This window comes from Plectropomus leopardus, chromosome 12, assembly GCF_008729295.1.
Source record: "Plectropomus leopardus isolate mb chromosome 12, YSFRI_Pleo_2.0, whole genome shotgun sequence".
Taxonomy (NCBI): domain Eukaryota; kingdom Metazoa; phylum Chordata; class Actinopteri; order Perciformes; family Serranidae; genus Plectropomus; species Plectropomus leopardus.
The window spans coordinates 30,557,414-30,568,860 of NC_056474.1; the positions used below are offsets into that span (position 1 = coordinate 30,557,414).

Below are 11,447 nucleotides of genomic sequence, written 5' to 3' on the forward strand. Positions count from 1 at the left end.
TTTAAGAAATCTAACAAATAAGGAAAAGAAATCATCTCCCCTCCCTTCATCCATAAATACATGCAGGTTTATCTAAAAGAAAATTAGTGTAGAAAGGTTCATGCTCATTTTATTGCACTACAACAACAAAAGTAACTGAACTTTTCCCTTTTGCAGTTTATGTGTAACACAGCTAAGACTGATTTCAGAGATGATATCACACCATTTCGCTGAATCCGCCCTTGGGCCCACCCTAAGGGACAAAGCCAGTATAAAAACCTGCCACACACTGCCTGTCATCACACTAGGTTGAACTTGCACAATTTGCAGTGACAGGCAGTGTCACTTTGCATTCATTATCTCCAGGCAGGAAAACTCTAGGTTCCTAAAAACACATTCTTGTGTTGACTTTAATGAAGCAGGCAGCAGTTAATTTATCACTGTTCCTGTGAGTGTGACCCGTGCGGAACATTTTAGCAGTTAGTGAGCTTCCAGGGGTGCTGCATCTTCCTCTCGTCAGCATCAACATCCACACCATGATAATAAGCATCGCTCTGATCTGGGCAGTAGTGGTGGGATTCTGCTGCCTGCTGTGGCTCGCTGTGGGGATACGGCACAGGTAAGACCACACATATGACATATAAGATGCAATGTATTAGGCATTTGTTATCTCAGTTTCTGCGTTTTACTTCCATAGCATGTCTAAAACTTTAAACATGAATTTAAATCATCATTTTAGTTCATGTTTGACTTACAAAACATGTCTGAAAGATTAAACATAAATAGGTATCTGCTGATTATTTCATTTTACATACTATACTTATGGGGTGACTAGATCAATTTTTGTATTTCACTTAGATTCAGACAACTTTAATCTCATCTCAAGAAGAGCAATTTAATTGTAGCTTTCCTCATCCACAATCATGCAAATAACATCCAGTGTGTTACATGTCAAAAAGTGCAGATTAGCAAACAAACAGAGGCTGATAAAGGACAGCAAGTTAAATATGGTCAAATAAAAAGCAATAAAATCAGACGAGTAAATAAATAGACAGTGTTACATATATTATCATAAAATGTAAAAGACACAGTCATTAAAATGTCATTTAAAATGACTAACTATCTGAGTTTAGTAATATAGCAGAGGGAATAAAAGATGTGGAGTATCTGATAGTTCTCCTCACGGGTGCATGATAACGGCAGCCTGAAGGCATCATCATGAAATCACAAGGCAAAACACAATGAGGTTGGCTAATGAATTTTTTCCAGAGGGAGTACATGTCTTTTTGTCTGACTCCAGTGATCTTAAAGTTGACCTTAACAATGCTTTACAGACTGTTCTGGTCCTTAAAGGATAATTCCTTTAATCAACAGATAAAAGAAAACACAGAGCATGTCTACAGCATTAAATAGTAACAGGAATCTGCTAATCATTTCAGTTTATGTATTTTCCTATCACAGCATGTTGAAAACATTAAATATTAATAGGAATCTGCTGATATTTCAGTTTATGTATTTTACTTACACAGTGTTTCAGCATTAAACATTAATAGTAATCTGCTGATCATTTCAGGTTATGTATTTTACTTATACAGCATGTCTAAAATATTAAATTTTAACAGGAATCTTATGATAATTTTAGCTTATGTATTTAACTTACACAGCATGTCTAAATTATTATTATATATTTATAATATTAATAGGAATCTGTTGATAATTACACAGCATGTCAACATTAATGGGAATCTGCTGATTTCTATTAATGTTTAATGTCAATTAAACAGCAGATGAACACTAAAATAACTATTTTTTTCAGAAAAGCAACAACACAGTGCCACTTATGTACCACTTATGTAACCACTGTGTATGTTGTTACCTAACAACACAATCACTGTGAATGACAGAACGCAGTGTGTGCTCACCAAACAAAGGCTTCGTAAAGGTGCAGTAATTTGTTTGGTATGCTGTTGATTCACAAACGTTGTTGCCAGTTCTTAGCTGCTGTGGTCAAATATAGCCAGATTGAATATATCTGAGAAAAGTTTCTAATGTAGGAATATGTCTTGTAAAGAATTTTGTTTACTAGCGTCACAATGACAACATTGCAAACTGGTTTGAAAGGTTTTGGAATTCTTGTGGTTGTTGGGAGGATAATTGGCTTCAAGGAAACTGCGTTCAATGACAACGTCTGAATAAGTCTAGATTTATCAAATTCCTCTTTGCATTTTCAGCCTTGTACATTGGAAAAAAAGATGATTCAGAACTTACATTTAGAAGTACTGTTGGAGGCACTTAAGTCTTAGTCAATAGTTGAATGGTGCAAAAACATAGGGTGGTTACAGTAGTATAGTTATGAAACAACGTAGGGGCCATAAATAGCACAACATAATCAGCAGAAAAAAAACATTGGTAGTGTATGTATCTGCAAACCATGGACATTTGTACATTATTATTCCGTGGATATGTTTCAACAACTCTGTGGTTACAGGTTTAGGCACAAAGAGCACTTGGCTATGGTTGGTAAAAGACTATGTTTTGGCTAAAAAATTCCTGGTTTTGGAAGCACAATCCCAATTTTAAAAGAAACTATGGCTTAGGGAAAAAAAAAAGTAAAATTTTGTGGCCCCATCTTAGAAGGAAATGCAGGGTTTTACAAAAAGCTAATATATAGCTAAGCTTTTGTCAGATGGTTGCTTTTGAGACTGGATTCTGGTCTATGCATTCTGCCTCCACCTAGACTGTTCACCTGCCATTGAAACTGATTGGTCCATACTACTCGCACTGAAAATGGAAACCAGAACACGTCACAAACACTATGTTTGCCCAAAGATTTTACATACATTTGCAGAAATATCTTAACGGAGACTAGCATTGGTTAGAAGCAAAATTAGTCATATCAGGGATTATTACTTTGAATGAATACAATCCTCTTGACCTTCCTCTCACAACAAACAACTGAGGCCCAATATAGCTGACACCTTGAGTTTCCATCACTGGCAATTTGTTTTGGCTTTTAATGAATATTGTCTGCTTCCATTTCTTTGTCAATGTCTACAGGCAACCTGGTGAGCCTGCACTTGAGAATGGCTTCATCCCTTACCTGGGTTGTGCTCTGCAGTTCGGGTCCAACCCTCTTCAGTTCCTCCGCAGCAGACAGAAGAAGTACGGCCATATTTTCACCTGCAAGATCGCAGGCCAATACATCCACTTCCTGTGTGACCCCTTCTCTTACCATTCAGTCATCAGACAGGGGAGACACCTGGATTGGAGGAAGTTCCACTTTGCTACGTCTGTCAAGGTACATTTATTTGACCTAATCTTTTATTGTTCATACCATGTTCTCTCAAAATATTTTTGTTCCTTCATAGAAGTTTTCAAGCGATCCTGAGTCCTTCAGTGAGACTAAAAGCCTTCTTCCTTCCCTCACCAGGCATTTGGCCACGACAGTTTCGACCCTCGCCATGGCCACACCACAGAGAACCTTCACCAAACCTTTCTGAAGACCCTGCAGGGTGAGGCTCTGCCCTCCCTGATAGAGACCATGATGGGTCACCTTCAGGACATCATGCTGAGGTCAGGCACACTCAGCCCCAGCAAGGACCACTGGGAGGTGGATGGAATCTTTGCTTTCTGCTACAAGGTCAGTCATTGGACTTTCAACTGGAAACATACAAGAGCATGCAAGAAACTGCAAGAGGTAGTCAACCATAGTCCATAATTTAGAGTGGTCTGGATTCCACTCGCTCACAAAATTGACTTCTAAATTTTGTCAAAGTCAATTGTCATGGCTACAATTCAATAGAAAATAGAAGTACCCAAGATCATCAAGATTTACAGAAAACTATTCAAGTTTTGATATACTCAGTTGGCATTTCCATTGTCTCCATGCCAAACATTTGGACTTCAAAGCAGTGTTCCCAACAGTCTTTAGAGGTTTCCTCATTTTTCTGCTGTCCTACAGGTGATGTTTGAGTCTGGCTACCTGACTCTGTTTGGTAAAGATCTTGGTGAAGACAAGTGTCAGGCCCGGCAGGAGGCTGAGAAAGCCTTGGTGCTCAACGCTTTGGAGAACTTCAAAGAGTTTGACAAGATCTTCCCAGCATTGGTGGCTGGCCTGCCCATCCATGTCTTCAAGAGTGCCTACAGTGCCCGAGAGGTTCGTGGGGATACGCAATGACTAAAAAAACTGCCTTGACCTGATGTCTAAATGTCTCCATGCTGCTCTAACCATTTTTGACAGTGTAGGCTTTTAATAGAAACTCATTTGAATGTCTTTCTGTACTTTTTTTAATGTCTAGAACCTGGCAAAAACCATGCATGCTGAAAAGCTGTCCAAGAGGGAGAACGTGTCCGATCTGATCTCTATGAGAATGATCCTGAATGATTCTTTATCTACCTTCAATGACTTGAGCAAGGCCAGGACCCACGTTGCTTTGCTTTGGGCTTCACAGGCTAACACCCTGCCTGCCACCTTCTGGAGTCTCTTTTACATGATCAGGTAAGCCGATAGTTCTCTTCTTCTGTACTCTGTGGGCTCTCAGGAGATCAAACTGAGGGCAGCCACACTGGTTTGTTCAGGTCAACAGGAAATAGCAGCTGGAAGTTCTGCTCCTTCTGAACAGTAATAGATCTGGTTAATTCCTATGTCAATTAATGATTTTAACAATTATGTCATAGAGCTAACATTTAGTGAGCTTCCACTTCAAATTTATCAGTTGTACAAAGATCTCTTGACCATGTTTAGCAGGACTTTTCAGGAAGTTTTACACTTTAAAAGACCTTAACAATTACAAGGACAACTAAGAAAATACTGTGGTAAGTGACACAAGAAAATATTTGCGGTCTCTAAGGGCTCTTTATTGTTATTAATAAATCATAAAGGAAACTGTCCTCCTCTAGTCACTTTGTCAGGTGTGATTATTATTGCAGAAACACACCCGTTTGTTCACAGATAGCCTGGAGCTGATGTGTCGTGTCTAGCTTTCAATTCGTCAGATGTGTATCTATGTATCAGTATTTAAAGACATGTCTACGCTTGCACTTGCCTCTGAACTGATTGTGACTGTTGTTGCAAAGAAGCATTCATAGCTGCAAGCATGCCGGCCCTCTTGATTCATGTTAACACATCTGATGTATAATTATCAGATATTTAGGGCACAGTGTACTCTGCAGAGTGATGAACTATATTCTATAGGCACATATAGAACATAGTTGCAAAACAACCTATATACACACAACTGTATAGCTATTAAATAAAAAAAAAAGAGCAAGCCAGGTTCCCTACAAGAGATTTTTGCCTCATCAACAAGGTTAACAATCACACACAGATGAGAACAACAATTTCTCGGTACAATTAACACATTAAATGCCAGGGTCATGTATCAACAAACCAGCATACATCAGTAATAGCCTACATTGACACATAATCAATAATGATGAAGATGCAGAAATAAAAAATAGAAATGCATGGCGAAATAAGCTTATTGCCAATGTTATTTAGACTCTCCATAATTTAAAAATCCATGCTTTCATGGGAACTCATGCACTTTTTTAGAGAAGCCAAGCTCCTCCTGACCTCCCATTAATTTGCACCCAACTTAATGATCTGTGGATCAGATCACTAGACAATAATTTACTACAAATATTTAATATTTGATTGTAGCCAAATATTAAAATCATGATTTTAGTTTATATCCACATGTCCATGTACTTTATGTTCCATTAAGCTGAGGGACTGTGCTCTCTAAAATAAGGAACATGATTCCTGCACCATTAATCCGATGGCAATATTAATGAATTAATATTAATTTAATCCAAACCAGTGTTTTTAGACTAATGTATATTAGCAACAACAGTTAGAGTTAAATTCCACTGTAGAAAACTAGACACATGGTGCTACTGCTATGAAATCAAAGTATTCGCTCCTGCATAGGCTGAAATGAGAATAAATTATCCAAACATCAGTAGAAAGTACAGTGATGGTAACATGACTAACAGGCTCCTGTATTTGTGCTCAGGAGTCCAGATGCTATGAAGGCAGCTCGTGCAGAAGTGCAGAAAATTCTGAAGGATTCAGGTTTGACAATTGACCCCAGTGACCCCAAATTGAACCTCACCAGGGACCAGCTGGACAACATGCATGTTCTAGGTAAGATTACCAAAAGAGTAGTAGTCGGAGGAGTTACTTATGCAACAGCTTATGTTGCAAAATTCATGTCTGGCATTGCCTAAAAAGCATTTTAAAAGCAGCAGTAGTTGATGACTTCAGAATGAGAACTGTGCAACTATGCAACTGTGGTCTATGTACAGAATTTTGACCTTTTCTTTAATGCAATAAAGAAATGCTGTGCACCTAATTTCTTTCTTTATGTCTTTCTGTCTACAGACAGCATCATGAAAGAAGCCATGCGTCTTTCCAGTGCTTCCATGAACGTGCGTGTTGCCAAGGAGGACTTCCTGCTTCACCTTGACAACCAAGAAGCTTACCGTATTAGGAAAGATGATGTCATTGCCTTGTATCCACCCATGCTGCACTACGATCCAGAAATCTACGAGGATCCCTATGTAAGAACTATATGTAACTATTACTTAAGAAATGAGAGAACTATCCTCTTTAGGAAGTTACTACAATTTGTGTTGGCCAACTCAAATCTCATCTCCCTCTCTCCTCCTCACCTTGCAGGAGTACAAGTTTGACCGTTTCCTGGATGAGAAGGGTCAGGAGAAGCTCACCTTCCACCGCAACGGTCGGCGACTGCGTTACTTCAACATGCCCTTCGGCTCTGGGGTCACGAAATGCCCCGGCAGATTCTTTGCTGTGTACGAGATCAAGCAGTTCCTCTTTCTGGTGCTGTGCTACTTTGACATGGAACTATTGGACCCTGCTATCAGAGTCCCGCCTCTTGACCAATCCCGTGCTGGTCTGGGAATCCTCCAGCCTACCTATGATGTAGATTTCAAGTACAAGCTGAGATCGAATCACTAGGCTCTTTGTCAGGCAGAGAGATTGAATTACACATTGTATATAGTGTATATTTAACAGCGTCAGTGAAGTGCTGCTTATGTAAATAGACTGAATTATGTATTTTTGTTTCTTTGATTTGCTGCTAAAGAACAAGTATTCTGCACTTATGGGTGGAGCCCCTAAAAATTATATATATATATATATATATATATATATATAAAAGTATATCAGGTATTATTGTCTCAGTTGGACCATGACCAGTAGCATTTTCAATACATGTGGACAGACAGAGTTGAGCCACAAAAATGTATTAAATAAACTTTTTTTTTTTTGCATGTCAGGCCCATTTACCCAAATCAAAATTAAATGTTTTTACCTTGCAGGCCGCCATTGGTTTTAATACATTTCAGAATGCCAACGGGGAGTCCTTAAATCAATCTGCAATCACCCTTACGTACCAAAAACAAACAAGGAAATGCACCAAAAATAGTGCTCAAAAATTATTCATCATCATCGATCTGCTTAAAAGGCCATCAGTAAGCATGAATTGGCTCAACATGCAAAAAAAGAAGCTGCTCCTGTGTTACTGGAAGTTCACATTTTAAACAATTTTGAAAATACTACCAATTCAATGCGTGTTAGCACTGACTATTGCCAACAGTCAGCAGTGAAACCTGGTCTTTTGTCATTCCATGTATTAACTTCATAGCATGCAGGAAGATCTGTGTGAACACATTCTGCTTTATGCCCATGTTTGGTACTTTGTCATTTCACGTCAGCATGTGCAGCATGACCAAACTCTTGTTCAATGAAAGCACTGTTGTAATCAGTATCATTTACTGACTTAACCTTGGAGTATTAGATAGAGCTTCCGCCAGCCTTGGAGTTTGCTCTGTCTGGCTGTCTGAAATGCTGCTGTCATTGAAGACGTGTCAGTGTCGTTGGCCAATGCTTACCTTTATATGCCCTTGTCATCTACCCTCTTAGTATAATTATTGCAAGCCATGCTGCATAACAAGAAGATAAGTAGTAGTTTGTTTAGTGAGCATAGAGTACACCTACAAAGAGATAGAGCAGAGCCACAGAATCGGAAACCTATAAGTTTGTAGTTAAGGTGCACTTAAAGAATGAAGAAACGCTCATTTGCACAAGTCAGTGTGATATTTCTGCTGCATAGCCGGCGATACAGTGTCTCTAATGAAGGTGTTTGCTAACTCAACACGTGTCCAGTTTTCAAAGCGCACTCTTGACTTTTTCATACTGTGATTTACATAATCACTGCACATGTTAGTAACCAGTAATCAGCCCACATCTGCACGGACTGAATTTGCATTTATCAGGTTCAGCCAGTGCACTGAGAAGGAATGTTCAGTTATTGAAAGAACTGTTTTCACATGAAAACCAAATAACATTTGTAAGCATTTACCTGAAATGATACGTTAACGTGCTCTGCGAGCAGAGTAAACGTGATGAACCTGGAAGCAAGGTTGCAAACACGCACAGCTGTTTTACTCTGATTCCCTGACAATCTGAAGGGTTTTTCCTGAACAAAAGTGCAACCCACGTGCATGTGTCGATGGGTGCACACTGTACAAACTGATAATAAATCAATACATTTGTACACTTGTCTGTGTGTGATGTTCTGACATCTCTACCTGTTCAACTCTGTGCAAATACGACAGAAAAGCTTTCATGTCCTCATCTGTCTACTCCTGCCTACCCAACCCCCATCTCTCTCTCTCTCTCTCTCTCTCTCTCTCTCTCTGTACTGTACTACATAAATGTATAGTTGTTGCACGAAAATGTATGTGAACCCTTTGGGATTACTTGGATTTCTGCATAAATTGGTCATGAAATGTGTTCTGATCTTCGTCTAAGTCACAACAATAGACAAACACAGTCTGCTTAAACTAATACCGTACAAAAAATTATATGTTTTCATGTTTTTATTGAGCACATCTAAACATTCACAGTGCAGGGCAGAAAAGGTATGTGAACCATAAGGCTAATGACTTCTCCAAGAGCTGATAGGAGTCAGGAGTTAGCCAACCTGGAGTCCAATCAATGTGATGAGATTGGAGGTGTTGGTTAAAGCTGCCTTGCCCTATAAAAAACCACACCAGTGAGTTAGCTGTTCTCCAGAAGCATTGCCTGAAGTCAACCATGCCTCGCACAGAATAGCTCTCAGAAGACCTATGATCAAGAATTGTTGACTTGCATGAAGCTGGAAAGGGTTACAAAAGTATCTCTAAAAGCCTTGATGTCCATGTGTCCACGGTAAAACAGATTGTCTAAGAATGGAGAAAGTTCAGCACTGTTGCTACTCTCCCTAAGCGTGGTCGTCCTGTAAAGATGACTGCAAGAGCACAGCGCAGAATGCTCAGTGAGGGGAAGAGGAATCCTAGAGTGTCAGCTGAAGACTTACAGAAATCTCTGCCACGTGCTAACATTTTTGTTGACAAATCTACAATAAGTAAAACATTAAACAAGAATGGAGTTCATGGGAGGACACCACGGGGGAAGCCACTGCAGTCCAAAAGAAATATTGCTGCACGTGTGAAGTTTGCAAAAGAGCACCTGGATGTTCCTCAGCACAGCTGGTAAAATATTCTGTGGACAGATGAAATCAAAATTGAGTTGTTTGGAAGGAACACACATGTGTGGAGAACAAAAGGGACAGCACGCCAACATCAAAACCTCATCCCAACTGTGAATTATGGTGGAGGGAGCATCATGGTTTGGGGCTGGGCCTCGGGGCCTCGACGGATTGCTGTCATCGTCGGAAAAATGAATTCCAAATTATATCAAGACATTTTGCAGGAAAACTTAAGACCATCTGTCCACCAACTGAAGCTTAACAGAGGATGGGTGATGCAACAGTAAAACGACCCAAAGCACAGCAGTAAATTAAAAACAGAATGGCTTCAACAGAAGAAAATACGCCTTCTGGAGTGGCCCAGTCAGAGTCCTGACCTCAGCCTGATTGAGATGCTGTGGTATGACCTCAAGAGAGCGATTTACACCAGACATCCCAAGAATATTGCTGAACTGAAATAGTTTTGTAAAGAGGAATGGTCCAAAATTCCTCCTGACCATTTTGCAGGTCTGATCTGCAACTACAGGAAACGTTTGGTTGAGGTTATTGCTGCCAAAGGAGGGTCAACCAAATCTAAATCATATTTTTCCCACCCTGCACTGTGAATGTTTACATGCTGTGTTCAATAAAAACATGACAACATATTATTTTTTATTGTATTATATTATATTGTATTTTTTATTGTTTTTTGTATTAGTTTAAGCAGACTGTTTGTCTATTGATGTGAGTTAGATGAAGATCAGAACACATTTTATGACCAATTTATGCAGAAATCCAAGTAATCCCAAAGCTTTCACATACTTTTTCTTGCAACTATGTATATATATATGTTTGTGTGTGTGTGTGTGTGTGTGTGTGTGTGTATAATGCAATATTGTAGATAACAGGTGATTGTGTTGCTAAGAGTTTTTTTTTTGCTGTTGTTATACAGTGTTAAGTGGTAGCATGTGCCAAATCTAATGGTGAATATAGTTCACCATTTAATAAAAATGTAATTCTAAATATGTCATTTTGACAATTATATTAGGAAAAGTTGTTTTCCTTGCATTTCTCTTTCTAGATATTTTCCATAACTTATAAAAAAGACATTTCTAAATCTACTAACTTGCAATTTGGGGAAAAATTTCATAAAGTACCTTTCACCTTTCACAAGCAGCACAAGAAAACTGATACCGTTTCAGGTCGCAAAGGGTTAAGGTGACTGTAGGTGACACCACACAGGCAAAAACTTTCAAAGCACTGTCACTGTCTGAGTTAGAACAATACATAAGCTGTCCACATGACTAAAGGCTGCTAACAGTTTTAGGATTCAGAACATAAATAAGGGCACAGGTCATGTAAAATGCCCTTATAAAGAAAAGTACAGTAATGCAGTGACAAACCGCAGTGCCGCATTGTACACTGAATCTAAAGCCCTAAACACACTGACTACGCAGTGCAAGAGCATTGCTAGACCTGTTGTTTTTTTTCGGCGCCCTTGTTAACAGGTTAGAGCAGCCACAGTGGCTGTGTGAGCAGCAATGGTCAGTTACTTCTCAGTTGCTTGTCAGCTTCAGCACATCTAGAGAAACGGTAGCTCGCCAATTTTTTCCATGTGCTGAGCGTGACTGTCAGCAGAAACAGACGGTAAAAATGGCATTTTGATAATTATACATTGACTCTCTTTCACCTTTTACTACTGTTTAAGGAAACACAAAGATGTCTGTTCTACTCAAACTTTCCTGCTCCTGTTTCAAAATTAAAGTCCTCTAACAAGGTTTTCTGTTGACAGAATCCCATCAGTTGTTGACACTAGGCATTTTATTTTGAAATAACCGCAGGATGATATTGTTGGCAATACAGAAGCTGCACGACTTCATAAATGAGTGGAATTTGTGCTTCTCACTATGGAAATACAGAAGTCACAGC

The 11,447-nt window shown here is 39.2% G+C and overlaps 1 protein-coding gene across 1 annotated transcript; it reads left to right on the top strand.

Annotated features, from left to right (window-relative positions):
* Positions 1-296: 296 nt before the first annotated feature.
* On the top strand, positions 297-8,570 carry LOC121951402 (cytochrome P450 7A1). Its single transcript, XM_042497711.1, has 8 exons — positions 297-598; positions 3,037-3,277; positions 3,410-3,619; positions 3,941-4,135; positions 4,278-4,477; positions 5,997-6,127; positions 6,365-6,543; positions 6,662-8,570. The coding sequence occupies exons 1-8, from the start codon at positions 516-518 to the stop codon at positions 6,962-6,964; spliced, it is 1,542 nt and encodes a 513-aa protein (XP_042353645.1). The 5' UTR covers positions 297-515; the 3' UTR covers positions 6,965-8,570.
* Positions 8,571-11,447: the final 2,877 nt, after the last annotated feature.

Coding starts and splice junctions, on each gene's coding strand:
- LOC121951402 (XM_042497711.1), top strand. CDS start 516: ATGATAATAAGCATCGCTCTGATCTGGGCAGTAGTGGTGGGATTCTGC. Junction 599..3,036: donor GCTGTGGGGATACGGCACAG/GTAAGACCACAC, acceptor CAATGTCTACAG/GCAACCTGGTGAGCCTGCAC. Junction 4,136..4,277: donor GTGCCTACAGTGCCCGAGAG/GTTCGTGGGGAT, acceptor TTTAATGTCTAG/AACCTGGCAAAAACCATGCA.